The sequence below is a fragment of the Acomys russatus genome, chromosome 19 (genome assembly GCF_903995435.1).
Source record: "Acomys russatus chromosome 19, mAcoRus1.1, whole genome shotgun sequence".
Classification (NCBI taxonomy): Eukaryota; Metazoa; Chordata; class Mammalia; order Rodentia; family Muridae; genus Acomys; species Acomys russatus.
The window spans coordinates 51,908,700-51,935,770 of record NC_067155.1 but is presented as its reverse complement, the minus strand read 5'-3'; the positions used below and the strand labels follow the sequence as shown (position 1 = coordinate 51,935,770).

The window sequence follows — 27,071 nt, the reverse complement described above, 5'->3', positions numbered from 1 at the left end:
CTATTCTCTTGAGATAAGCTAAGACAGAGAGGAAAAACATGGACACGGAAAGAAAGCACAAGTAAGTGGGTGGGTGGGGTCACGGGTAATCAAAGTGGAACTGGAGGTCTTTGGTGGCTGACACCCACAGATAAAAAATGTTCCACCAACCGTGGGGACATGAGCATATTGTTCAGGTCCTCTGGCTCCTTGTGACACTGCCTGTGCCCCATGTGGCTGCTTCAGGGTTCTATCTATCACGTTCATTTATACAGGAAAGCAGCCAGGGCCTGGCACATTCCTAGACTAAGGAGCTCCCATTTAGTTGGCTCTTAGGGAAGGAGCCGTGTGCTGTGTGCAGGAAAAGTGCTGTGCAGATGCTTGTTTCAGTCTCTCTGTATCAGTAGTAACTGGATTTTTTTGGTTGTCAAAACAGGGTTTCTTTGTTTACACATAACCCTGGCTGTACTGGACTACCACTGTAGACCAGGCTGGCCTTGAAACTCACAGCAATTCACCTGCCTCTGCCATCCTGATTAAAGGATTAAGGCCACCAAGCCCCCGGCTTGGACAGCCCCTGTCTTAAGGTTCCATGCAGTGAGTGCAATGGGTTTGACTCAGGGACTGGCAGGTGATGTGAGGCTGTTAATGAGAATCTGAGTGTTTATCACAGCACAATTCACAACGCACAAGATATGGAACCAACCTAAGTGTCTTATTAATGAATGAATACAGCCCCTTCCCCTGCTGAGGCCAGCCCAGGACCGCCAAGGGTACACAGAGAAACCCTGTCTTGAAAAACAAACAAAGAGAAGAAAAAGAAAAAAGAAAAGGAATTGCACATTCAAGTAGTCTACCAACTGTCAATTTACATTTTTGTCATCATGTTAAAAAGTACAACAACTGAAGCAGAGCGGTTGATGGCCCACGCCTTTAATCCCGGCACTTGGGAGGCAGAGGCAGGCAGAAAAACAAAACAAAACAACAAGAGGCAGACGGAGCTTTGTGAGTTCGAAGACAGCGTGGTCTACAGAGTGAGTCCAGGACAGCCAAGGCTACACAGAGAAACCCTGTCTCAAAAAATAACAACAACAACAAACAAAACCGTGAAATCTCCTTATTCTTAAAATATCCACTCCTGTATATAGACTGGATATAATCAACTTTTTCAAGAGATGGGAGAAAGGTTCACGCCTTTAATCCCACGACTCAGGAGGCAGAGGCAAGTCGGTTTCTTTGAGTTCAAGGCCAGTCTGGTCTACAAAGCAAGTGTTTTGTTTTGTTTTTTTTCTTGAGACAAGGTTTCTCTGTGTAGCCTTGGCTGTCCTAGATTCGCTTTGTAGACCAGGCTGGCCTCGAACTCACAGTGATCCACCTGCCTCTGCCTCCCGAGTGCTGGGATTAAAGGCGTGCGCCACCACACCCGGCTCAAAGCAAGTTCTTTTTCTTTCCTTTCCTTTCTTTCTGTCTTTTTTTTTTTTTTTTTTTTTTTTTCCCCTTCCCGAGACAGGGTTTCTCTGTGTAATATCCCCTGGTTGTCCTGGAACTATCATTGTAGACCACGCTGGCCTCGAACTGACAAAGATCAGCCTAGCCTCTGCCTCTAGGACAGCAGGATTACACAGAGAAACCGTGTCTGTAAAAGGAAACCAAGAACAAAATAAGCAGCTCGACGTCTGTAGCGAATCTGCTGCTACCAATAAAGAGTTCCGGTGGAAGTCGGCGGAAGGGCTCCCGAGTCGCCGGTAAACGTGTAGTGGGTACAGCCTGTGCCGGTGCGGAAGAACCCAGGATTTGCTGAGGTGAGTGAGCGCAAGCTCGGCGGGCGCAGGCCAGCGCGAGGAGGCGGAGAGAGCCGCCCAGCAGGCCTGGCGGAGCGCCACGTCCGCGCGTGGCCGACGCCATGTTGAAGCCTGGCAGAGGCGGAGGCCGGGAGGTAGGAGAGCGACAGAGGGTTGGGTGGAGGGCGACCCCCGTTGAGGCGCGGCCGAGCAGGTTGCAGGGCCTCCCCGAAGGCACGGACCGAGCCTGGGGGCACCGAGAAGCCGGCTTCCCACAGGCACTTCCGCCCTGGCTTCCTCGGCGCTACTGCGCGTGCCTGGGACGGTTTGGCCCTGAATGGTTTGTCTTCATTTCGCTCTGGTTTTCCGGGGCAGCGCTTGCCAGTAACTTCAATTCCTGCCCCCTCCGCTGAGGCTTTTTTTTTTTTTTTTTTTTTAAACATTTGAAAAAATATGGATATCTCACGTGTCCGAGGCTGGCCTCCAATTTACTAGGTAATCAAGGTTAGGATTTACGCCTTGCTAGCCCGGGTTACTTTAGGTATAATCTTAAAAAAAAAAAAAAAAGGTAGTATGTGGATCACTGTGAGTTCAAGGCCAGCCTAGTCTACAGCGCCAGTTCCAGGACAGCCAGGACGACACGGAGAAAAACTGTCTGTCTCACAAAACAAACAAAATAACTGAAAAACTAAACTCGACCCCTCGCCCCCTCCCCCAAATTGATGGGCTGGTACATATATTGAAGAGGTAGAGGCAGGAGAGCCCTTGACTACATAGGAAAGTGAAAGCTAGCCTGGGGTACGTGAGACCTTCTCTCTCTAAGTCCCTGCATAGTTTTTGTTTTGTGCTTGTGTTGTTTTTCAAGACAGGGTTTCCCTGTGTTCCCTTGGCTGCCCTAGACTCCCTTTGTAGACCAGGCTGTCCTCAAACTCACAGCCAGGGCCAGGCATGGTGACTCACGCCTTTAATCCCAGCACAGAAGAGGCAGAGGTAGGTGGATCTCTGTGAGTTCGAGGCCAGCCTGGTCTACAAAGCAAGTCCAGGACAGCCAAGGCTACACAGAGAAACCATGTCTTGAAAACCCCAAAAAAACAAGAAACCAAAAACAAACTCACAGCCATCCACTTGCCTCTGCCTCCCGAGTGCTGGGATTAAAGGTGTGCACCACCATGCCTGGCTTTCCTGCATAGTTTTGTTTGAGGTTAAAAGAAAAAAAAACTCAGGCCAGAATGTTGAAAATACTGGCAGTTGCCTGGAGGATGAAGATGGAAAAAGAAAAAGGCCTGGGTGTGATATTGCGCGCCTGTGACCCCAGCACTTGGGAGGCAAAGGCAGATGGATCTCTGAGTTTCAAGTCGGCCTGGTCTGCAGAGTGAGTTCCAGGATAGCCAAGGCTACATAGAAACCCTGTCTCAGAAAAAAGAAATAAATAGAAAAGGCAGCCAGGTGGTGGCGGCACAGGCCTGTAATCCCAGTACTTGGGAGGCAGAGGCAGGTGGATCCCTGTGAGTTCGAGGCCAGCCTGGTCTACAATGGGAGTCCAGGACAGCCAAGGCTACACAGAGAAACCCTGTCTTGAAAACAAAAACAAAGAGGGGCTGGAGAAATGGCTCAGAGGTTAAGAGCACTGCCTGCTCTTCCAGAGGTCCTGAGTTCAATTCCCAGCAACCACATGGTAGCTCACAGCCATCTATAATGTGATCTGATCGTATTGTATACATAATAAATAAATCTTTTTTAAAAAAGAGAGAGGAAAGGTTTTGCTGTTTAAGAGGTCAGCTATGTGTCAGACAGTGTAAGATGTTTTGTTTTTGAGGAAGGGTCTCAGTAAGACCACCTGGCTGGTTTGAAGTCCCTATGAAACCCAAGGCTGGATTTAGAGTGCTGGGATTAGAGGTGTGTGCCACCACTACCACGCCTCCATCAAAGCCCTGCGTATTATGACAGCATCCAAGGAAGCAATGAAGCGGAAGCGCTGTCTGTAGCCTTACAGCCCCTGATTTGACTCCCTCACTGGACTATGTAGCTTAAAGATCACAGAGCCTTTTGCAGGTGTCCTTATCTGAAGTGACGGTGGTGGCCCTCCACATTGATGGCAGGTGTGAGAGGAGTTAGGGGCTCAGCCCAAGGCGCAGCAACACCTAGGTGCTGGGTGCAAGCTACTGGATTTCCCACAGATTGCTACCCTGCTGAGCGATGAGGGCTCGGTTCCCAAGAATCCAGGGCTCGGTACAGAGAATTCCAGAGCCGGGGGACGGTCATGACAACACTTTTGCTGGCTTTCACCTGGAGGAATTCTATGCTTTCAGGAGAAAAAGACATCAAATGGTTTGAGCCAGAGCCCAGGGACCCCCTCCCCTCCATGGCCCTTCTTTTGTATGAGTGTGTCTCATCCTTTTACTGATAAGGCCATAACGGGACGCTGTGTTGCTTGTGAGTGACAAGTTGGTATTATCCTTTAAATATTTTTTAATGTTTTTAAAAATAATTGTTATTTATTTTTATGTACATTTGGCATTTGGTGTACATGAATATCTGTGTGAGGGAGTCAGACCCCCTGGAGCTGGAGTTACAGTTGTGAGCTGCCATGTGGGTGCTGGGAATTGAACCTGGGCTCTCTAGAAGAGCTGCCAGTGCTCTTAACCACTAAGCCAACTCTCCAGTCCCCCTCCTTTCTTTTTCTTTTTCTTTTTTTTTTTTTTTGGTTTTTTTGAGACAGGGTTTCTCTGTGTAGCCTTGGCCATCCTGGACTCACTTTGTAGACCAGGCTGGCCTCGAACTCACAGCAATCCGCCTGCCTCTGCCTCCCAAGTGGTGGGAATAAAGGCGTGCGCTACCACACCCGGCTCCCCCTCCTTTCTTACAACTAGATAAAAGGCTGTGTAATGTTCAGCTTTGAGCTGGCCCTGGAATACCTTGGAATTTTCGCCTCTGTACCCTAAGTGTTGAGACGACAGGTGTGTGCCACCATGCATGATTTTGTATTCTTGTTTTCAGTTTCATTTTTATGTATAGGGATGTTTGGCCTGCGTGTATGTTTGTGTACCATGTGTGTGCCTGGTGTTCATAGAGGGCAGGAGAGGCCTTCAGAGCCCCTGGGGATGGAGTTACTGAGAGTCCTGAGCCACCCATGTGGGTGCTGGAAACCGAACCTGGATCTTCTGCAGGAGTAGCGGTCGTACTGCTAAGCCATTTATCCTGCCCCTAGTTCTTCGTTCCTTGAGACAGGTGACCCAGCCTGACCTCAGACTTGTGGCAATCCTCCTGCCTCAGCCTCCTGAGTGCTGGGACCTTGTGTGCACACTGTCATAGCCGGGGATGAGTACCGTTTTAGGGATGTGGAAAGATGCCGCTGGGGAAGGAGTTGTCTGTCACACCCCCAGCAGTAAACAGCAGATTCCAGCATTGGCTCTGATTGGCTAGTAGGCAGTCGAAGTTTAGAGTTAGGTAGCACGTCTCAGGATGAAGAGCGACAGCTGCCCTCAACACAGGCATTCTCGTGCGCAGCATGACTGGGTCCATCTGTTGGGAGCTGAGAAGAAAGCCCCTGGTTTTGAGCCCAGAGCCCTTAGCATGGGTAGTGAAGTTGGTGGCATGTGCCTGTGATCCCAGCCCTCGGGGTGAGGCGGGAAGATTTGGAGCTCAGGGCCAGCTTGGGGCGATGAGGGAGGCCCTATATCGTGAGACTCACCGTGCACAGAAGTGGGTGAATGCAGCGGTACTTACTCACTCGCGGTTACTGTCCTAGAGCATGAGCGACTGGCTGCCCATCGCCAAGGAGTATGACCCACTTAAAGCTGGCAGCATCGATGGCACGGATGAAGACCCACATGACCGCGCTGTTTGGAGGGCCATGCTGGCCCGTTATGTTCCCAACAAAGGTGTCACCGGTGACCCCCTCCTTACCCTGTTTGTGGCACGACTGAACTTGCAGACCAAAGAGGAGAAGTTAAAGCAAGTCTTCTCCCGATATGGTGACATCCGGAGGCTGCGGCTGGTTCGGGACCTGGTGACTGGCTTCTCCAAGGGCTATGCCTTCATTGAGTACAAGGAGGAACGGGCCCTGCTGAAGGCCTACCGTGATGCCGATGGCCTGGTCATTGACCAGCACGAGATATTCGTGGACTATGAGCTGGAGAGGACCCTACGTGGCTGGATCCCTCGGCGGCTGGGTGGTGGGTTGGGTGGGAAAAAGGAATCTGGGCAACTGAGGTTCGGTGGCCGGGACCGGCCTTTCCGCAAACCCATCAACTTGCCAGTTGCCAAGAATGAGCCGCATAGAGACGGGAAAAGAGAACGGAGGGAGCGGTCTCGATCGAGGGACAGACACTGGGACCCCAGGCCCAGGGAACGGGACCATGACAGGGGCCGCGAGAAGCGCTGGCATGAGAGGGAGCCGGCCAGGGCGTGGCCTGAGAACGACTGGGAAAGAGAGAGGGAGTTCAGGGAGGAGAGGGTCAAAAGCAGGGACAAGAGGGATAGAAGTAAGTAGAGCACACAGGCAGCGACACAGGCAGTGGAGGCCCGCGGGGCGGGGCGGGGGCGGGGGCGGGCTGAAGTCCCAGTCACGGTCAGGCTGGGGCAGTTCCCTTTCCAGTATAGACATGCCAAAGCTACCATCGTCACACAGACCTAGGAGAGGCCGGGCTTTTGCAGTCCTGGGAGTGGACTGGAGAGCCCAAGCGTGCTAGGCAAATGCTCCACCACAGAGCCAGAGGATGGATGGGAGAGCGCTGTGTAAGAAGCCTTGTCATCCCAGCACGTGGGAGATGGAGGCGGGAGTACTGAAAGAAGAAGGGCTAATAAAGACTTTGTCTTGTCTTTCTCACACTCTGAGGTGGGATTGAATGTGCAGCAGAGGCGATAGAGGCTTAAAGCCCTTAAACATGAGGCACATCCCTGTCATCCTAGCACTGGAGAGGCTGAGGCAGGAGGATTGCAGGTTTGAAGCCAGACTAGGTTATAAAATCAGACCGTCTCGATAGCCTACAAAAATTAGATGTTGCGCTGACTCCTGGGATGTGTCATCTTTTCCATCTTCATCATCAGTAGCCCCCAGGGTCTGCTGAATTGGGGGTGAAAAGGGGGGGGGTTGGGCTAGAAAAGCCACATCCAAGGAGGATGTTCTAGCCCTTAATAACCAGACAGCAGGCTGAGCATCTGGGTCAGCAGGCAGCTGGGTCAGGTTGGTGTAACCCACTCCTGCAGAAATGCTGACTGCCAGCCTTCTTCCCGGCTGGCATTTAAAATGGAAAGCAGTCTTGTAGGGGCTGCCAGCCCTTGGAAAAGCTTTGTCTCCGAGGGAATGAGATGAAAGGGTGGGAGGGGCAAGCTAGATTACCTGGATCGAGCTGCAGGGCTGGCGGCCCCTTTTCCTTACTGTCAGATTCTGGTTTGCAGGACAGCTAGGGTCTGCGAACCTGAATCAGAGACTGAGTGTGGTGAGGCACATCTTTAATCCCAGCACTTAGAGGGCAGACACCAGCCATTTCAATCGGTAAGTACACTGCCATTGGAGAACTGGCCAGATGGCTCAGAGCATAAAGGACATGCCACTGGTTGGAGAGACAGTCCAGCAATTTAAGAGCAGTTGCTGTTCTTGAAAACAACCTGGAGCGTGGTGGGGCATGCCTTTAATCCCAGCACTCAGGAGGCAAAGGCAGGTGGATCACTGTGAGTTCGAGGCCAGCCTCATCTATAAAGTGAGTTCAGGACAGCCAAGGCTACACAGGGAAACCCTGTCTCGAAAAACCAAAAAAGAAAGAAAGAAAGAAAGAAAACGACCTAGGTTCTGTTTACAGCTCTATAAATGCCACTTCAGGGGACCTGACTTTGGATCCCCAGAACCAACTCCTGGAAGTTGTCCCGTTAGCTCCAGAAGAGCACCACGGCGCGCGCGTGCGCGCGCACAGTAATAGCAAAGGTTGCCCTCAGAGCCAGGCATTTTGCACAAGGCTGTCAACCCTGCACTTAGGAGACACGGGACTGTTGAGAGTCAGAGGCCAGCTAGGGCCCTGTAACAAGATCCCAGCTCAAAACCCAACAGAAGTGAATTATGGTAGGATGTCCTACCTCCCTGCTGTCAGAAAGTGGCTGGAACTTCACACTGGAGCCACAGGGAGTGCTAACGGCATGCACCCCTCTGCTCAGCTTCACCCTATTTTGCACAGGGCATGGTCTCATCTGTCATACCCTCTTACAAAGTGCCACCCTCTGAAGCCCTGGATCTGGAGTGCTATGTACATCAGCAGAAAGTACACGGCTAGCCTCCAGTTCCTCCAGTGGCCATGGCAACCATGGGTCAGCTAGGCATGTGGTCCTCAGGCCCCTGCCTACCCAATGCCCTTCCTGCCTTCCTCATCCGTCAACAGCATATCACACCGGCTGGTGAGCCTGGCGCCCTGTTTGATTTAAGGCATTGTCTTCTTTGCATAGGATCCAGTATTTCACACAAGGTACATAAGAAGCAGGAAAAAAAGATGGAAAGAAAGGAAAAACACACACATAGGAAACAGGTCAATGTCTTGCCCTAAGCGCCTTTGTTTGGTTAGCACTGTGTAGCTCACAGCAGGTTTCAAGGCACATCACCGCGGACAGGCTGCTCTGGCCTCTAGCCTTATCAGGAGCAGTCAGCGACAATCCCAAGGTTGTTTCTAGTCTGTGGCTGGAAAGACTGTGACGATATTCTGCTGTGTCCCATCCAAGTTAGGGGGCCCCACCTATGACTAGAGGCTCCACCTGTCCGATCCATCCTGTACAACCTACTTCCTCCAGGGCAAGTTCATAGCATAAAACTCCCCTCTCCACTGCTCCTCACTAACATGACAAAGGCCATTAAAAAAACAACAACAACAAAAAAAAAAACCAAACTAAGCCTAGGAGTCAAATAGCCATGGTAGTGAGTGGTGATGTGTTCAGTTTAGGAAGCTTGTTAACTGAAATTTACGTGGTCTGGCTTCAGATCCTCATCTTATTAAATAGGTCCTAAGGGGTCGGAGGCAGTGAGTATAAACCGGATAGCCCTGCAGATAAACACTTCCGTAGGATTTGGCATCAGTTTTTCCGCCATCCACCCTCAAAGCAGGCAGTTCGTTTGAGAGGTCGATGCTGAGGCAGCCACCTGGAGCAGGTGACACACGGTCCAGGAGCAGGTGGCACAGTCACAGGTGCTGCAGGGCTTCCTGTCCTTGTTCTGTGTACACGTCATCTCGGTGGGTATTTGCCCACTGGCCAAAGGACTCATGGATGTGCGTGGGTCTTTGCGTGTTGGCCAGGCGCTTCTTGTCCCGGGAGAAAAAGCTAAACCTTTTGGGAGGGAGAAAAGAAAAATAAAGATGGAAATGAGTGCTGTCCTCTGCCGCTCTGCTTCCTTCTTCCAATGCTGGAACACACAGGGGAGCAGAACCATTCTCCATATGCGGGATGCGGATGGCAGGATTCTAGAAAACACTGGGGCTTTTGTGTGTCATATAGTCCCATGATCACAAAGTGAGCAGTTTGCATGTATGTGATTTGGGAAGGGGGTGTCACTTCCACCTTGCCACTTCTGGGGGGTGTCTTTTCTAAGATGTATTTATTTATTATTAGGCATGCAGTGCTCTGCCTGCACATACACCTGCAGGTCAGAAGAGGGCATCAGATCAGATCACATTACAGATGGTCGTGAGCCACCATGTGGTTGCTGGAAATTGAACTCAGGACCTCTGGAGGAGCAGTCAGTGCTCTTAACCTCTCAGCAATCTCTCCAGCCCCTGGGGAGTCTTTTCTATAACTACTATTAACACAACGCAGGTCCTCACAAAGGCCAGGTGCTCTGCACTAGGGCTCAGCTACACACCTAGCCCAGGGATTTGTTTGTTTGTTTCTCTTCTTCCGCTTCATCACAGGTCCCTGGTGTTAAACTTAGGTCAGCAGGCTTAGCTGACCTGTTTACTTCCGTCAGTAATCTCAATTTGCGAAATTGCCCAAGTTGGCCTTTAACTTGTGATCCTCCTGCCTCATTTACTCTTCCAGGGCGTTACAGGAGCTACACTCTCTTTGGAGCGGGAATAGAATGTTCTTTCATCCTCAAGCCAAGTTCACCTGGGGAGACTCTCTAGGGCTCTGAAGGGCAAGTGCGAGCTGGCAAGTGAAGGCGAGGGTTCACCCTGAGCAAGAAAGGCCTCTTTCCAACACAGCAGCCATGGAATTAGGCAGCCCAAACCAGTGCAGCTCCGTCTCTGTTATGTCTCATCTTAACTTAGGAAAGCCACCTGCTACTTCGCACTCGGGGGCCAGCTCCCCCCTCCCCCCAGCCCTGACCCTTTTGTGCCCCAAACCAAACAGCTGCCAAGACAAAGCTGTTTAGGAAGCTTCAGGCATGGGGACTGAAAAAGCAGTTAGTGGCACTCCTGTCTCCCCGAGGGGCATCAATTACTGACCCGTCATTTAAAGGACCTTCTTTACTGGATCATGGACAAAGTGGTTTTTAGAGCGAAAACAGAAGAGACAGAAAGAATTATCAGTGACATTCCAGGCTGCACTCGTGGAGGTCAAGGGCAGCAGTGGCAATCACACTCCATTACCCACTTGAGATGCCAACAAGCAGGTGACGGCCATGCAACCGAAGTGGCCAGAAAGGAAAGGCCGGCAGCAGCCACCACAGCCATTACAAAGGCATAGCAAAAAACCCCAAACGCAACCCCAAACACAGACAGTGCCTACGAGGGATGCAAGGCTTCGGACAGGCTGCAGCGTGGGGTCATCAAGGATCAGTCCAGTTGCCACCATGGGCATGACGGTTGTAAAGAGCCTGCTTCCAGAAGCAGATAGACAGAGGAGGAGATAAAAAGAGGGCAGTGTGAGGCAGGCACGGTGGCGCACGCCTGTAATCCCAGCACTCGGGAGGCAGAGGCAGGTAGATCGCTGTGAGTTCGAGGCCAGCCCGGCCTACAAAAAGAATCCAGGACAGCCAAGGCTACACAGAGAAACCCTGTCATGAAAAAAAAAAGGAGGGGGGGGGGCAGTGTGACCAAGAAACCTACCCCAGAGCCGGGAGTGGTGGCGCACGCCTTTAATACCAGCACTCGGGAGGCAGAGGCAGGCGGATTGCTGTGAGTTTGAGGCCAGCCTGGTCTACAAAGTGAGTCCAGGATGGCCAAGGCTACACAGAGAAACCCTGTTTCAAAAAACCAAAAAAAAAAAAAAAAAAAAAAAAAAAAAAGAAACCCACCCCTAAGAGGCCCCACTGAGATCTGTGCCTATGGTCTTAGACTTGTCCGCCACACCCCTCAGTATGTAACCCATGGCGACACAGGGTGCTGCCAGAGGACGGCAAGGTGGGGTAGAGGGACCTATCTCAAAAGGACCGATGAGCCGGGCGTGGTGGCGCACGCCTTTAATCCCAGCACTCGGGAGGCAGAGGCAGGCGGATCGCTGTGAGTTCAAGGCCAGCCTGGTCTACAAAGCGAGTCCATGATGGCCAAGGCTACACAGAGAAACCCTGTCTCGAAAAACCAAAAAAAAAATAAATAAATAAATAAAAAATAAAAAAAAATAAAAGGACCGATGAACTTGTCTATGGGGAGAAATTTGGACACAGACATGTACAGAGGCAGAGATGAGGGGATGTCCATATAGCTAAAGGAAGGCCAAAGGTCACAAACCGCGTAAGGACAGGCCACCTAGGACAGTCTCTCTAGGACCCAATCATGAGGATGGATAGGCACCTTGCCTTTTCTTGTTTGTTTTTCTCTTTTCTAGACAAGGTCTCACTATGTAGCTCTTGCTGTCCTGGAACTCACTCCGTAGACCAGGCTGGCGGCAAACTCAAGAGATCCTCCTGCCTCAGCCTCCCGAGTGCTGGGATTAAAGGCGTATGCCACCATCGCCTGCTGAGATAGAGTTTTTATCCTAAGCTGGCCTCACACTCACTATGTAGCTCAGTCTAAGTGAAACTCCTGGTCCTTCTGCCTCCACACCTCCCCGGGGCGGGGCTTACAGGCATGGACCGCCCGTCATATCTGATCTACCTCAGTCACAAACTCAGCCAAGTGTGCGTCATCACCAGCACTTAGGACACATTCTCACTGTGTCCAGTGAAGTCTGTGGAGCCCCTCCCTGTGTGCACCCCATCTTAGTGGCCGTCACAGAGGAGCTGGGAGCCACAGCCCACGCAGAGGGCCGGTCACACCGATACTTGTTTCTTGCTAGCTGCTGCCTACAAGAGGCTCTGGGAGCTCCAAGCCACTCTACCTGTACCCACCTGCTCCAGGAGACCCATTCAGAGCCCCTGCCCCTTAAACAATGTCACTGAAAAGCAGGCAGCCTCAGAGTCCATGTAGACAGTCTGCTTAGAGGTGTGTCTACCCACCTACAAATACAGGAACACACTGGTGGCAGGAGGACCTGCGTCACCTGGAACATTCCAGGCATATGGTCCCTTCCTATTGCTTCTGGGTCACCTGCAGAAGTCCAACCTCTAAAGGTATAAGAGAAATGAAAATATTCTTTTTTTTTTTTAAAAATGAGGTGTGGTACAACACACTTTTTAAAAAAATATATAAATATTTTAAAACATTTTATGTTCGAGCTAGGCAGTGGTGGCACACACCTTTAATCCCAGCATTTGAGAGGCAGAGGCCAGCCTGGTCTACAAAGTGAGTCCAGGACAGCTAAGGCTACACAAAGAAACCCTATCTCGAAAAACAAAACAAAAGAAAGCAAAATAATAATTAAAAAAATAACTGGTTTACTGAGGACAGGTGGCCAAACCCAGTTTGTTGGAGCACAAACTGTGGCCAGTAAAAAAAGGGAAGGCAATTCCTAGTACTGGCAGGCAAAACCCGCATATTAAATATGGTAGGTATGAGCCAGGTGGTGGTGGCACACACCTTTAATCCCAGCACTTGGGAGGCAGAGGCAGAAGGATATCTGTGAGTTCAAGGCCAGCCTGGTCTACAGAGAGTTCCAGGACAGCTAGAGCTGTTACACAAGAGAAACTCTGTCTTGGGGGAAAAAAAAAAAAAAAAAGTGGGTATGGTTTTATGCCCCTATCCTGCTGGGTATTTTTGGAAGGTTCAAACGAAATGAAGTGCTAACTCCTGGAATTTCAAGGGTGGCTTCGAAGAAACTATTCCTGGCTGGGGAGGGGTGTGGGAGAGGAGGCCAGGGACAGAACATACTGTCTTCCTTACTGTGCAGACAGAGGCGGAGCCTACTCCGAGGTCAGCCTCTCATGTCCCTGAGGCCAGCCACCGCTCTCCTGTCTCCCTCCAGACCACCCCATCTTGGTTCTGCCCAGGGGAAAGCCATCCTGTGGTACCAACTCAGAAATGGGGACTACACAAAAGGGACACTGAGCTGGGCGTGGTGGCGCAGGCCTTTAAACCCAGCACTCGGGAGGCAGGGGCAGGCAAATCATGAGTTCGAGGCCAGCCTGGTCTACAAAGGGAGTCCAGGACAGCCAAGGTTACAAAAAGAAACCCTGTCTTGAAAAACCTAGAAAAAAAAAAGGTACACTGGTATTTGGGGTTTGCTGGGGACAAGGCTAAAGTCACTTGAGGCTCCCTTGTGACCTCCCTGGGTTGTGCCAACCTGTCCTCTCAGGCCAGTGGCCTCCCTGTCACAAGCTATTCTTGGATCATCTTCAGACTCTCTGTTTTGACTGGCAGTGGGAGGTTCTTTTTCCCTTGTTGTGCCCAGCCTAGAAATGTCGAGTCTGACGTCTTGGACTCAGCATGCATTTGAGTGATAAGGGACCTGGGCAGCCAGCCACTAGCTGGGACATAGGGACGTGACAGAGGAAGGGAGAGTAGGGAAGAAGTTTGTATGGACAAAAGACCCAGTCCAGAGACCCAGCTTTGAGTCGTCCCAATTGTCCAGATCTGAATGAAGTCTGCAGCATCCCTGGACCTCAGTTACCTCAACTGAGAAATGGGGACAACTGTCCGAGCTCCATGACTCTGACCCAACAAAAGTAGTGACCCCCTTCAACTATGCCTGGTGGTGACAAGAGGTGGGCTGGGAGCAGCCAAAGGTGAGGACAAAGGGGACAGACAGAGGCTGCAATGGAGAGGAAGGGCACCAGCGGAGGCGACCGGTGAAAGCTGTCATAGGCCGCAGATCTCAGTCAGCAACTGAGGACAAAGGCTACCACTGTGCCAGTCAAAAGCCTTTTGTGTCCAATAGCCTCCCCCTTCACCCCCAAGGAAACTGGCTGACACAGAAGTGGCCACCTGTGCAGTGTGAACAGGAGTGGGTGGCCTCGCTGTGTCTCTGTCCCTGTCTCTCTGGGGCTGATTACCCTGTCAGGCTCAGAGCACCAGGTGTTGCCAAGCAACCTGAGGGGAGAGGGGCTTTGGGACTGGAATCATCTGGAAGAGTATGGCAGATGCTGTGGCCTGGTCATGTTCTCTGTACTTTACCCAATTTCAGACTGAAGAAAATAACTTAAAAAAATTTCTTTGTGGTGGTCAGGTTTGGTGGCGCAGGCCTTTAATCCCAGCACTGGGGAGGCAGAGGCAGGTGGATCGCTGTGAGTTCAAGGCCAGTCTGGTCTACAAAGTGAGTTCAGTACAGCCAGGGCCACACAGAGAAACACTGTCTTGAAACACTCCCTTCCAAAAAATTTATTTGTGGCCTTTTATCCCAGCAATCGGGAAGCAGAGGCTGGTGGATTGCTGTGAGTTCCAGGCCAGGACAGCCAGGACTAAAAGAATAAAAATAAAAAATTGTGTGTGTGTGTGTGTGTGTGTGTGTGTGTGTGTGTGTGTGTGTGTGTGTGTGTGTGTGTGTGATATGTGGGGTGTGCCTACAAGCCAGAAGACTGACTTTGGGGGAGTCAGTTCTGTCCACTTTAATGTGGGTTCTGGGGAACTGAACTTAGTAGGTCCACAGGCTTCTTGTGTTTTATTTGCTAAACAATCTCACTGGCCTCTGTTTCATTTTTCTAACAATAAGTCTTCCCACTTTCACCTTCTGTGTGTTTCATATGTACAGGCTACCAGAGAGGGCTGAAAGGCCACGGCCTTTACATTTTTTTCCAGAGCTTCAGACAGAAGAAAAGAAGAATTGTGTTTTCTCATGGGTTTGTTTTTTTCTGAGGTGGTGCCAATCTGTTGGGTTTTGTTTTTGTTTTTGTTTTTCCTTCTGAAGACAGGGTTTGTCTGTGTAGCCTTGGGTATCCTTTTCTTTTTTTCTTTTTTCTTTTTTGAGTGCCAGTCTGTACGTAGTCTAGGTGGCTCTCAAACTAGTGCTGGAGTGACACATGTGAGCCACCAGGCTCTGAGCTTGCAGGAGTACGGTGAGGGATAAAACCTATACACGGGGAGTCAGGCACACTGGCAGAGGACAGCCGAGCCCAATGCTGGACCAGGCTGGTAATCCTGGATTTAGACAATTCTTTCTCTCCAGTTATCTGAGCGGGGTTTTGATGGCAGATGGAAAACAAAGCCATGGTCAAAAGAGTGCTGGGACTCCCGGGGAAGCTTTTCTGATTCTGTGCCTCAGAAGTATTTCTATCTCTCTTAGAAGAACTCTGGAGCCAGCAGGATGTAGGGCCCAGCTGACCAGCATGGAGGGCCACCGCACGCAAAAGCTGCATACTCCAGGAAACTGCCTACTAGTTGGAAGTCCCAGGGCCTAGTGTGAGCCGGATGCCACCTCCCAAAGGAGTGGGCGCCAACATACAAACCATCCCACATTCCATCCACTCAGAACTAGGCCAACGGTTTCCCAGCCTGGTCATTGGACTTTAAAGGGTAGGGTGTATGGGGAAGGCCCACTTCCTCTCCCCACCCCCACACAGGCTGCCTGCTCTTTCAAAGCTTCTGTTAGGTTTGGGAGAGCGGCTCAAGGCCTCTTCTGTAAGAATAGGTGAAAGTCCCAGGCCCAGGGAGCCCCTTTTAGGCTATGACACCCCTAAGAACTCGAGGCTTCAACACAGTACTCTGGGGCCAGGCTACCTCAGCAAGGCTCTGCCTCCTGTAGTGGAATGGCCTCGGTCAGGTGTCTCAGTTGCTTCAAGGGTACCATAAAAATGACAAGTCTTCCACAGACTAACACTGGGAGATGACCTACAAGGCCATCCTAGGGATGGGACTTGGTCCGCAGCAGGCTCTGGATGGGCCCCCAGATCTCCTAAATTGGACAACATTCCACACCTCTATTCTTTTCCAAGGAAAATGTCCACAGACTTCCATGAGAACCAGGGAGATCTGCAATGCCAGTCACTCCTGGAAGGGCTTAAGCCAGCGTCTAGCTAACAACAGGAGCCCTATCCTTCCTTTTGCATGTGTCTCATAGCAACCACGGCCATAGACTGCATAGATGCGGCACCAATGTACCAATGGAGACGTTACAGCTGGGGGGAGGTGGGGGCCAGGTGGATTATCATTACAGAATCCCAAAATGAAGCCAGATATGGTGGCGCACTCCTTTGATCCCAGCACTCAGGGAGGCAGAGGCAAGTGGATTACTGTTAGTTCGAGGGCAGCCTGGTCCATAAAGGCTACACAGAGAAACCCTGTCTTGAAAGACAAAACAAAACAAAATCCAAAATGGGGTGGATCTAAGCCACTTTGAAATTAAAAACAAAACAAACTTATGTAGCCCAGGCTGGTGTTGAGCTTACTATGTAGACCAGGATGACCTTGAATGGCTGATCCTCCAGTCTCCACCTCCCGAGTGCTGGGATTCAAGCATGGGCCACCACACCTAGCTACTTAAAGACGCTATTTCAAGCTCTGAAAACGCATGAGCCTGACTGCCCCCCAACTTATTCACTGAACCAAGCCTGGAGCCACATCCCATGCACCTGACACACCCAAGCAAGCTCTGGGCCCCAGCCACAGGCCCCAACCCCTCCCAGCCTCCCAGGTGCTCCCCAAATATCTGCCCAATGACCCCAAGAGGAATTGGCTATTCAGGCAGGAAGATGACCAAAAGGGGAAAGAGGGGGCAGGCCACAGTGGTGGAGCAGCTCATCTCTCAGCAGCTCTGGTTAGCAACAAGCCTGAGAGAAGGTGGCCAGACCTGGAGTCAGAGGTCGCAGGAACCCAGATGAGCCCACCTGTGGCCCGGCCCGTGTGGGAAACCCAAACACTTACAGTCGCTTGATCCCAGACTCCGGCTGCGGGGACGTCCGTGGGTGTGTGACGGGCAGGGGTTGGGGGATTCGAGTCTCCTCTTCCAGTTCTTCACTGAAGGCACACAACAGATACGTCAAAAACTCTGTGAGAACTGGAACATACCAGAAGCAAGTAGAATGCTTTCGGGGGCACAAGCCCTCTTCCTTTCTTTTCTTTTTTTTTTCTCTGTTTAACCCTGGCTGTCCTGCACTCACTTTGTTGATCAGGCAGGCCTCGAACTTACAGAGATCCACCTGCCTCTGCCTCCTGAAAACTAATATTAAAGTTGTGTGCCACCACACCCATGCCTGGCCCTCTTTCTTTCTCTAAAATATTTATGTATGTATTTATTATTTATACAGTATTCTGCCTGCATACCATAAGAGGGCACCAGATCTCATTATAGATGGTTGTGAGCCACCATGTGGTTGCTGGGAATTGAACTCAGGTCCTTTGGAAGAACAGCCAGTGCTCTTAACCACTGGGCCACCTCTCCAGCCCCCTTCTTTCTTTTCCTTCCCCCCTCCCCCAGACAGGGTTTCTCTGTGTAGCCTCGAACTCACAGAGGTGCACCTGCCTCTGCTTCCTGGGACTAAAGGCGTGCACCTAAACCGAGCCCAAACTTTCTTTTTTTTCTTTCTTTCTTTTTTTTTTTTTTTTGGTTTTTTGAGACAGGGTTTCTCTGTGTAGCCTTGGCCGTCCTGGACTCACTTTGTAGACCAGGCTGGCCTCGAACTCATAACAATCCGCCTGCCTCTGCCTCCCGAGTGCTGGGATTAAAGGCCTGCGCCACCACGCCCGGCCCGAGCCCAAAATGTCTTGATGGGGAATAAAGTACCTGGGAAGATGACAAGTTGAGTGTATTGGCACACTCTGCTCGGGGTGTGAGAGGGTTAGCGCCCGGGGTTCCTCTGGCCTAGGGGAGGGGGGTTCAGGGCAGGGATTCCTCGCTCCCATCTCTTTTTCCCTCCTTTTGGTGTGCATGGTGTGTGCGTGTCTACAGACAGGTACTCCTGTCTGAATGCACATGCATGTGTGTACACATGTGGAGGCCCACATCCTCTGGTCCTCTCACACCTTCCTCTTTGAGGCAGGGTCTCTCTGTCAAACCCTGAGCTCGCAGCTAAGGCGAGTCCCGCTAGGCAGCTTGCTCTGGGGATCTGCTAGGATGACAGGCGCCTCACACCATCCCAGCATTGACTTGGCTTCTGAAGATCAGAGTTCTAAACTCACAGTTGACCTGTACCATCTCAGCCCTCTGTCCGTCCCTTCTCGGTTTTCTGAGACAAGTTTTCATGTACCTCAGGTGAGTCTTGAACTTCATATGCACCCCAAAATGACAACAAAAACCTTCCTAAAACTGTCTGTGACCCTTTGATGCAGTTCCTCATGTTGTGATGATCCCCAACCATAAAGTTATTTTTGTTTCTACTTCATAACTTTGATTTTGTTACTGTTATGAATCCTATTATAAATATTTGAAGATAAAAGGTCTCACACCACTATCTGGCACTTTTAGTTTAGTTTTTGTTGCATTTTTTGTTTTGTTCTGTTTTAGACAAGAGTTTCTCTGTGTAGCCTTGGCTGTCCTGGAACTCACTCTGTAGACCAGGTTGGCCTTGAACTTAGAGAGATCCACCTGCCTCTGCCTCCCTGAGTGCTGGGGTTTACAGGCGTGCACCACCATGTCCGGCTGGCTTTCTGGCCATTCTCTTTTTTTTTCCCCTAGTAATGTACTTGGTTAGATGTGCCATGGCCTGTCCTGAGGCTGTGCGACCTTTGTGCCAGCTGTAGGAATGCTTGGCTATCTGCTACACAAGTACCGACTGTGTCTGGGGTATGGCCCCCTCCCGCCCTCCCCCCCACGCTCAGGTCAGCCTGAGGTTTACCTCATAGGGCCTGCCCTCATCTCTTTTTCTTTTTAAAATATTTTTATTTAATTTTAATTTATGTGCATCGGTGTGAGGCTGTGAGATCTTGGGGTTACAGACAGTTGTGAGCTGCCGTGTGGGTGCTGGGAATTGAACCCGGGACCTTTGGAAGAGCAGACAGTGCTCTTAACCACTGAGCCATCTCTCCAGCCCCTGCCCTCACCTCTTATAGTAGGCCAGCTCCTCCTGCAGCAGGAACACCTTGGACTTCAGCTCATTCCTCTCATGCAGCACGTCCCGCAGCTCCTGCAGTGTGAACCGCGGCCGGTTGGGGTCCCTGAGCTCCAAGGCTGCCTTCTCTGCATCTGAGATGGAGTCTTCTTCATCTGGCTGCGACTGCATCTGAAAGACGAGGCAGAGAAGCCATCGTCAGGGGACTCCTGACAGCGGCCCCCCGCCCCCCAACTCCACACTCCGAGGATGCTGGAATTTTCCACCTTCCTGTGGTAGGTGGCCTGTTCAGGTCACTATTTTCAGTATCTGGGCGGCGGCCTCCGCTTGCCGCTTTTCCCTCTGGAGGCGGAAGCCTGCCGCCACCTGTTCAGCGAGCTCCTTCACTGAGCTAGCCCTGCATCCCGGACTCCCTCTCCACTCAGGGTTCTGTTACCAACAAGCAGAGGTGGGTGCACCCCCCGCCGTGCCTCCCACTGCCGCCCTCCACCATCTGCTGTTCTTTCTCCTGGAGGCTCCCCTCCCCTAGTCTCACTTTAGAGCTCTGCTGAGCTACTCCAGGTGTGTGGGAGCACAGCCTCCACCATGCTCTTGGGTTTGCTTTCTGCAACAGACCCTCCGGTCAAACCCCTTTGTCCTTAAGGTCTCCCGGCATCTTGTTGGAGTTCAAAGCCTGGCAGGAATATCTGTCCTTAATGCAAGCTACCCAGACAGGTCCTCCGATCGTTCTGAGTCACCTGCCCTCTGTCAGATCACAACTTGGCCTCCCACTTCCTCCCAGAGCCTGATAGCCTTTCAAAGAAATTGTGGTAAGACACAGGAAACATATCTGGTATCCATTTTAAAGTGTACTAGCTGGGTGGAGTGGCACATGCCTCTAGGCACGGCACGGGAGTCTGAGGCAGGAAAGATGCCTGGAGTTCGAGGCCAGCCTGAGCTATGTAGTGACTTTCAAGGCAGTCTGACCCAACACAGTTAGTTTGAGACCAGCCTGAGCTACATAGTGTTTATGAGGCCAGTCAGCGCTACATAGAGATTTGAAGACAGTGTGAGACCTAGTCTAAAAAAAAAAGAAAAAGAAAAACCAGTCTCATTCTGTGTTACTTAGCACTTTTATACAGCTACTTCCAGAACATTCTCATCATCCAAAAGAAAATTCCCATACACACTAAACAATCATGCACCACTCTGCCCATTTCAGTCTCGGCCCCTGCAGGAGGACAAGCCTGCCCTCTTGTCTCTCTGGACTGTTCCAAGCTGGACATTTCCCATAATGCACTTGTTTCATCGATTCAACACTGTTTCATGCATGTTTCAGCCCAGGTCAGATTCATGGCTGGATAATGTTCCACAGACTAGAAGACGTGCATGGTCATCTGATGACTGACGGACAGACATGGAGGTGGCTTCTCTTCAGCTGTGAATCCCCAAATCCAATCCCCTGGTGGGGCACCTGTCTTCCAGCCCTGAGAAACAGGCCAGGTGTGAACAGCTGGCTCTCATGGAGACTCTGGTTTTAACTTCCTGGGTTTTTTTTTGTTTTGTTTTTCGAGACAGGGTTTCTCTATGTAGCCCTGGCTGTCCTGGACTTGCTTTATACCAGGCTGGCCTCGAACTCACAGCGATCTGCCTGTCTCTGCCTCCCGAGCGCTGGGATTAAAGGTGTGCACCACCATGCCCGGCCCTGAATTTTCTTTTCTATACTGCACTCCAGCCAGCCACACCGAGGATCCTGGTTTTTTCATTCCATACATTTGTCACTTCCTGTTTACTTATCTATTTATTGTGTATATGTATGAGCGCACTTCAGAATGTGTGGTGGTCAGACGGCACCTTGCGGGAGTCAGATCTTTCTTTCCACCACGTGGGACCTGGGTACCAAGCTCCAGGGGTTAGGCTTGGCAGCAACCCCCTTACACGCTGAGCCCTCTCATCAGCCACTCTACACAGGCTGGAGTTATCTGAAAGAAGGGCACCTCAATCAAGAAGGTGCCACCACAAGATCCAGCTGTAGCCAGGCGTGGTGGTGCACGCCTGCAATCCCAGCACTCAGGAGGCAGAGGCAGGCGGATCCCTATGAGTTCAAGGCCAGCCTGGTCTACAAAGCGAGTCCAGGACAGCCAAGGCTACACAGAGAAACCCTGTCTCAAAAAAAACAAACAAATGACAACAACAACAAAACAGAAAAAAAGGTCCAGATCCAGCTATATTTTCTTAATTAGTGATTGACAGAGAAGGGCCCAGCCCATTGTGGGTAATACCATGTCTGGGCTGGTGGTCCTGGGTTCTAAAGGAGAGCAGCCCAAGCAAGCCAGTAAGTAAGCATCCCTCCATGGCCTCTGCATCAGCTCCTACCCTGTTTGAGTTCCTGCCCTGACTTCCTTCAGTGCTGAACAGTGATGTGGAAACGGGAGCCAAGTAAACCCTTTCCTCCCCAGCTTGCTCTTGGTTGTGGTGTTTCATCACAGCAATCCTAACCCTAACTAAGACACTGGCCCGGTCTTTTCTTTGAGACAGGTTCTCATCCTGCAGCCCAGGCAGGCTGGAACCCACATCAATCTTCCTGCCTCAGCCTCTGGAACACTGAGGTGATGGCTGTGCTCCACCCGACACCCCTTTCTCTCCCTCCCCTCCCCTTCCCTAATACGTGGGATATTCTGACCTTGCACATGCCAACACAAGTCATACCACTGAGCTCAGCCCCTCAAGCCAGCAAGCCCAATCTCAGGTGATCCATGTCTTTAAAGCCACCCAGTATCTGACCCCCAAGAGCCTCCAGTGCCCGTGCACGGCGAGGCCAGGATACTCTAGAACAGCGATTCGCAACCTGGGTGCTGCTGCTCTTTGAGGGCCAAGCAATCTTTTCACAGAAGTCGCCTATAACCAACCATCCAAAACCAGAGAGATTTACAACAGTTACATTACAACTTCACAGTTACGAAGTAGCAACGAGAATCACTTTATGGCTGGGTATCACCACATCATGAGGAACTGTGCTGAAGGGCAGCAGCATTAGAAAGCTTGAGAACCGCTGATCTCTAAACGGAAGGCAGAGGTGGCCAACCAACAGCCCCCTCTGCCCAGTCCCTCAGCCCCACAGGGAGAAGTGGACTCTAGCTAGGACAGGGGCTCAAGGCCCAGAGCCCAAGGCCTCCTGGAGGCTGAAGTGGACAGGCTGTTCTGGAAAAGGGACAGCTGAAAGGAAATCCCACCGGCCAGGCAGGTCAGCTGAGCTGCAGGGACGGGTCGAGGTGAGTGGGGAGGGCTCCGCCCGCACATACAGTTGGAGCCAGAGCCACTGCAGAAGAGGTGGATACAGGAGAAGAAACAGGACTCCTGTGTCACCACAGGCCGCTCAGAATCTGGTGATTCTCTTCCCAGCTGGGCTACATGGTTTGGCTTTTATGCCCAGCCTGATGCAGCCTGTGTCAAAGCCTCATTTCTTTTCATGGCTGTATAATATTCTACTTCTATCTAGTATTATCCGTGACTACTGAGGCCACACCATCAGAGGTTGGCCACCTACTCAGACAGTGTCCTCCATTAAGGACATCCAGCATTTTTCTAAGCAGCCTGTGCCTTGCTGTCATTGAACTCAGAAGAGGGAACAGACTTGGATTGAACACAATCACACCAGCGAGTGAGGATCGAGGGAGAGGTTCCTGGAGAGGGGCTCCCTGTGCATGGGGCGCTGATGCATGTGTAGGAGTTTGCCGCCAACTCTAAGCATCAGGGGCTTAGACCAAAGGTTGCATACTAGAGTGCCTAGGGCCACACAATGTTCCCCACACTTGTTTGGACCCCTGCTGTGCCAGAAAAATCTGAATTAGTGGCCAACTGTTTTAAGATCTGAAAATTCAATGGCAAATCTTCCTGTATCAGCCTCCCTAGTGCTAGGTTTACAGGTGTATGCTATCATCCCCAGTGAACCTAGTGATGCGCCTAAGGTCTCTTTTCATCTTGACATTGCAGGGTCCCCTGCTCCAGTAATGGCTGTGTTCAGCCAAGACACAGAGAGCTAGGGCCAGAGAGATGGTTCAGAGGTTAAGAGCACTGGCTGCTGCTCTTCAAGAGGTCCTGAGTTCAATTCCCAGCAACCACATGGTAACTCACAACTGCCTATAACTGTAGCCCATGGTATCTGCAGCCATAATAAATAGACAAATATCTGGGCGTGCTGATACATTCCTTTAATCCCAGCAGTTGGGAGGCAGAGGCAGGCAGATCTCTGTGAGTTCGAGGCCAGCCAGGTCTACAAGAGAAATCCTGTCTCGTGTGTATGTGTGTGTGTGTGTATGTATAAATAAACATATATTTATACATATATAAATAAAAATAAAAAAATAAATATAACTTAAAAGAAAGAGACAGGCTCCCTGTGGCCTGATGTAGGCTCAGGTTTTTTGTTTTTGTTTTTGTTTTTGTTTTGAGACAGGTTTCTCTGTGTAGCCTTGGCTGTCCTGGACTCGCTTTGTAGACCACACTGGCCTCGAACCCACAGGGATCTGCTTGCCTCTGCCTCCCAAGTGCTGAAATTAAAAGGCCTGCGCCAACACTGCAGGGCTGCAGAGCCAGTTCTTTTGTGGTAGAGCTTAGGCGAGTCCTAGCCAGGTGTGTGGCAGTTTTGCCTCTGAATATTCGTACCTGGAGTGTGGGGAGAACTGAGCTTCTGTGAGCCATGCCTCCAGCCTATGGGCAGCCGGAGCAAGGCCCGTCCCAGCTGGAAAGCCCGAAGCAGTTCCTTCCAGTGCCGTCATCATGCCAATCACAGGCCCTTCTAGGCTCATTACCACAGGGGATGGCAGGGTGGCTCAGGTCATCTCAGATAAGCTGCTCCCTGGGGATGCCCTGGGCACGGCGCTGGGAGTCCCCGGGTGTAGCGCTACAGGCTGGGGCCACTAGCCTGAGGCCTAGCCTCCTGGGAAGGCTCTCCTGTGGGATCAGTGGAACGCGATGATGACAGTTCGGAGCAGCCTGGAGTGACCAGCCTCTGGTCGCCCTGAGTCCAGGACTCTGAATCTAAACCCTGGCTCAACCCAGCTACCGGGTCCTGAGGGGATTATGGGACAGTCTCCTTATGTAGCCCAGGCTGGCCTAACACTAGAAATGTAGCTGAGGATAGCCTTGAACACCTTCCATGGTGCAAGTGCTAGGACTTTAGGCGTGCACCACCACATCTGGCCCTGGTACACTTTATTTTATATGAAGATGTGTGTTTCCTAGAGGTTGACCAGACGCCACTCATCACGGTTTATTTTGCGATGCTGGAGAAGGCACCTTTCTCCTCACAGGACACTGTAAGTGGCCGAACTCTGGGGTTCAGAATTATACTTCCCGAAGTCTTATGTAGAATCCACAGGGGGATCTTGTCTACTGGAGGTCAAACTGACGCTTAATGTGAAAGGGAGGCCTGGAGTTTGAGGCTAGCCTGGGCTACTTTGTGAGACCCTATCTCAAAAACACCATGAAGGAGCTGAGATTACAGCTTCTTGGGTAGAATAGGACTGCCTAGTCTCCTCATTTGCCCTAAACCACGTGTGGCTTATACACTCTAATCCTGGCACTGGAAGGGCAAAGGCAGGAGGATCCTGAATTTTGGGTTATCCTTGGATACTGGCCCCCTTAGACCACATGAGACCTTGACCCAAAACAAACAAACAAACAAACCACTCATGAAAAGAACACAGAAAAAATGAAGAGGATTGGGTAAACTGGAGAGGAAACCAGCCTATTTCAGAGATAACATGCCTTAGCCAGGCATGGTGTCTGCACGCCTTTAATCCTAGCCCCCGGGAAGCAGAGGCAGATGTAGCTCTGTGAGCTGAGTTTGAGGCCAGCCTGATCTACACATAGTGAGCTCCAGTAGTTCTAGGACAGCCAGGGCTATGTGGAGAGACCTATCCTATAAACCCCAGTTTTTGTTGTTACTGTTTTTTAATTTTTATTTATATATAAAGTCCTATCTCCGTGTACACTTGCATGCCAGAGGAGGGTATAGATGGTTGTGAGCCACCATGTGGTTGCTGGGAATTGAACTCAGGACCTCTGGAAGAGCAGTCAGTGCTCTTAACCTCTGAGCCAACTCTCCAGCTCCTGTTGTTGTTTTTTTAAAAAGGCTTCTGTTCCGGCTCCAGATCCCTCTGTGGCTCCCATCTCCCTCCTCCAGCCCTGCCCCAGGCCTGAGCAGCACCCAGCCACACACTGCATTCCCCAGCCTGGCTCCCGGCTGTTCCCCGCCTGGAATAGCTCGCTCCACATTCCACTGGAAACCTGCCCACTCGACCTGTCCCTCCCTCCCCTGCTCCCACTGCAGGGGCAGGAACTCTGCCACTGAGCATGAGTGCCTCAGAGAACCTTCTGGATGTATGAGGGTCTGGTGGCCATGCCTCTCCGCTCCAGTGTCCCCTTCCCTGACCCCCCCACCCACCCATGTTTCTCCACCTGAGCCATATATATGATTCTGAACCACTTAGTCAAGACCAGTCCCCTCCTCTTCCGGGAACCCCAGGTCTCATCCAACCCCGCTGCACTCGCGTTTGATTGACAAGCACCCTGGACTTGACACAGCTCTGAGGCCAACCCGGGCAGCGTGATCCAGCACGTGGGCTGCCTGCCTTCACAGCTCACGTCTTTTCTCTTTTTCTATTCTGTGTGCACACACAGAGGCCAGACGTTGGCATGAGGTGTCTTCCTCACTTGCTCTCCACTCTGTTTGTTTAGCTCAGCAGTTCTGACTGACTGGAAGCTCTGAAACATGCCTATGGTGTTGCAGCTCTGCACCACCCCCATGCACCACCCCCCCCGACACTCACACCCCACCTCCACGCTGGGATTAATAGGTATAAACCCCATCTGCCTTTTTGTATGTTGGTGTTGAGGATCTGAAGTCAGGTCTCCACACTCAAGTCCTCGCGACTCTTTATCACCAGCCTTCTTCTCAGCCTCTCTCCCCGTTTCTTCTCTGTTCCTCTGCTGCCAGAAAGGAAAAGTAAACTAGCCTGGGCAGCCAGCTGGTACAAAATGTCCCTGTCCTCCTTAAGGGAGGGACCTGGAGCAGGGCTGGGAATCACATGGTCCTTAGGGTCATGTCCTTAGGGACCCAGGTTTAGACCTGGCCCTGCCTGGTCAGAAGGATAGAGGCTTGAGTTCCTGGGGCAAGGACGGAACATGGCTACCTCCAGACTGTGGCCTACGGCGGCTGTCTTGGGCATGTGCCTGCTCCCCTGAGGTGGATCTGGCCTAGCCTTTTGTCAGGCCTGCGTGCCATACCTCACTTTCCCTCCGTAAAACCTCAGGGCTCGCCACACCTGCAGAAGCCTGGTCCTGGGACCCTCGTGCATTTCAGCGGCAGCTCAGAGCCTCTCGGGGAAGAGGCTTGCTGAGCAGGTTGACGTCAGGGACCATGTTATGGTGAGAGCCCAGCTGAGAATGCAACCAACTTAGAGGCAACAAAGCCCAAAAAGGCCTGGCTCGGATTCCCGCTGCCATCCTGAGCGCCTGGAGCCAGCTGCACCTGAAGCTGTCGCTACCATCACAGTTCAGTCACTCAGCCAGTACACCTTTCTCCTTCAACACGTAACTTGACTTTGTGACACTGTATAGCAAAAATCAGGTCCTGACCTGTCCCTCTAAAATGGCTTCTTCCATGATCCTTAAACAATCAGTGTACACCCAGAGAAAGAAAATGCAAGCCCTGACTGTTCCTGCGTCTACTGGGGCTGGAGAGATGGCTCAGAGGTTAAGAGCACTGACTGTTCTTCCAAAGGTCCTGAGTTCAATTCCCAGCAACCCATGGTGGCTCATGACCATCTATAATGAGATCTGGTGCTCTCTTGTCACATGCAGGTGAAACATTGTATACATAGTAATAATAATAAATTTTTAAAAAATCATTCACATGTAACGCACATACCATAAGATCTACCCTTCAAAGAATAAAGTCTGGAAATTTCTAGAACTTCCCAAGGTGTAAAACCGCCACCACTGTCTAATTCCAGAACGTTTCCCTCATGTACAAAGAAACCTTGGGCCCATAGCAATTCACCGCTGCCCCAGTCCTGCCCACCCATCTACATCCTATCCTGTCCAGTGCAGACATCTCC

At 51.2% G+C, this 27,071-nt stretch overlaps 2 protein-coding genes across 3 annotated transcripts in view; one reads left to right on the top strand and one right to left on the bottom strand.

The window, feature by feature from the left end:
* The first annotated feature begins 1,646 nt into the window (after positions 1-1,646).
* On the top strand, positions 1,647-6,260 carry Snrnp35 (small nuclear ribonucleoprotein U11/U12 subunit 35). Of its 2 annotated transcripts, none has more exons than XM_051161484.1 (2): positions 1,647-1,781; positions 5,509-6,260. In XM_051161484.1, the coding sequence occupies exon 2, from the start codon at positions 5,512-5,514 to the stop codon at positions 6,250-6,252; it is 741 nt and encodes a 246-aa protein (XP_051017441.1). In that variant the 5' UTR covers positions 1,647-1,781; positions 5,509-5,511; the 3' UTR covers positions 6,253-6,260. The 2 variants fall into 2 exon arrangements, with proteins under 2 accessions (XP_051017441.1, XP_051017440.1); XM_051161483.1 differs by lacking the exon at positions 1,647-1,781 and adding an exon at positions 1,816-1,915.
* Positions 6,261-8,601: 2,341 nt separating this feature from the next.
* Positions 8,602-27,071, bottom strand: part of Rilpl1 (Rab interacting lysosomal protein like 1) — a 35,946-nt gene continuing 17,476 nt past the window's right edge. The window contains exons 5-7 of the mRNA XM_051161496.1: positions 18,962-19,140; positions 16,847-16,939; positions 8,602-9,065 (exon numbers count right to left, since the gene is read on the bottom strand). Coding sequence (XP_051017453.1) covers positions 8,921-9,065; positions 16,847-16,939; positions 18,962-19,140 — 417 coding nt within the window. The 3' untranslated portion in view covers positions 8,602-8,920. The remainder of the gene's footprint in view (positions 9,066-16,846; positions 16,940-18,961; positions 19,141-27,071) is intronic.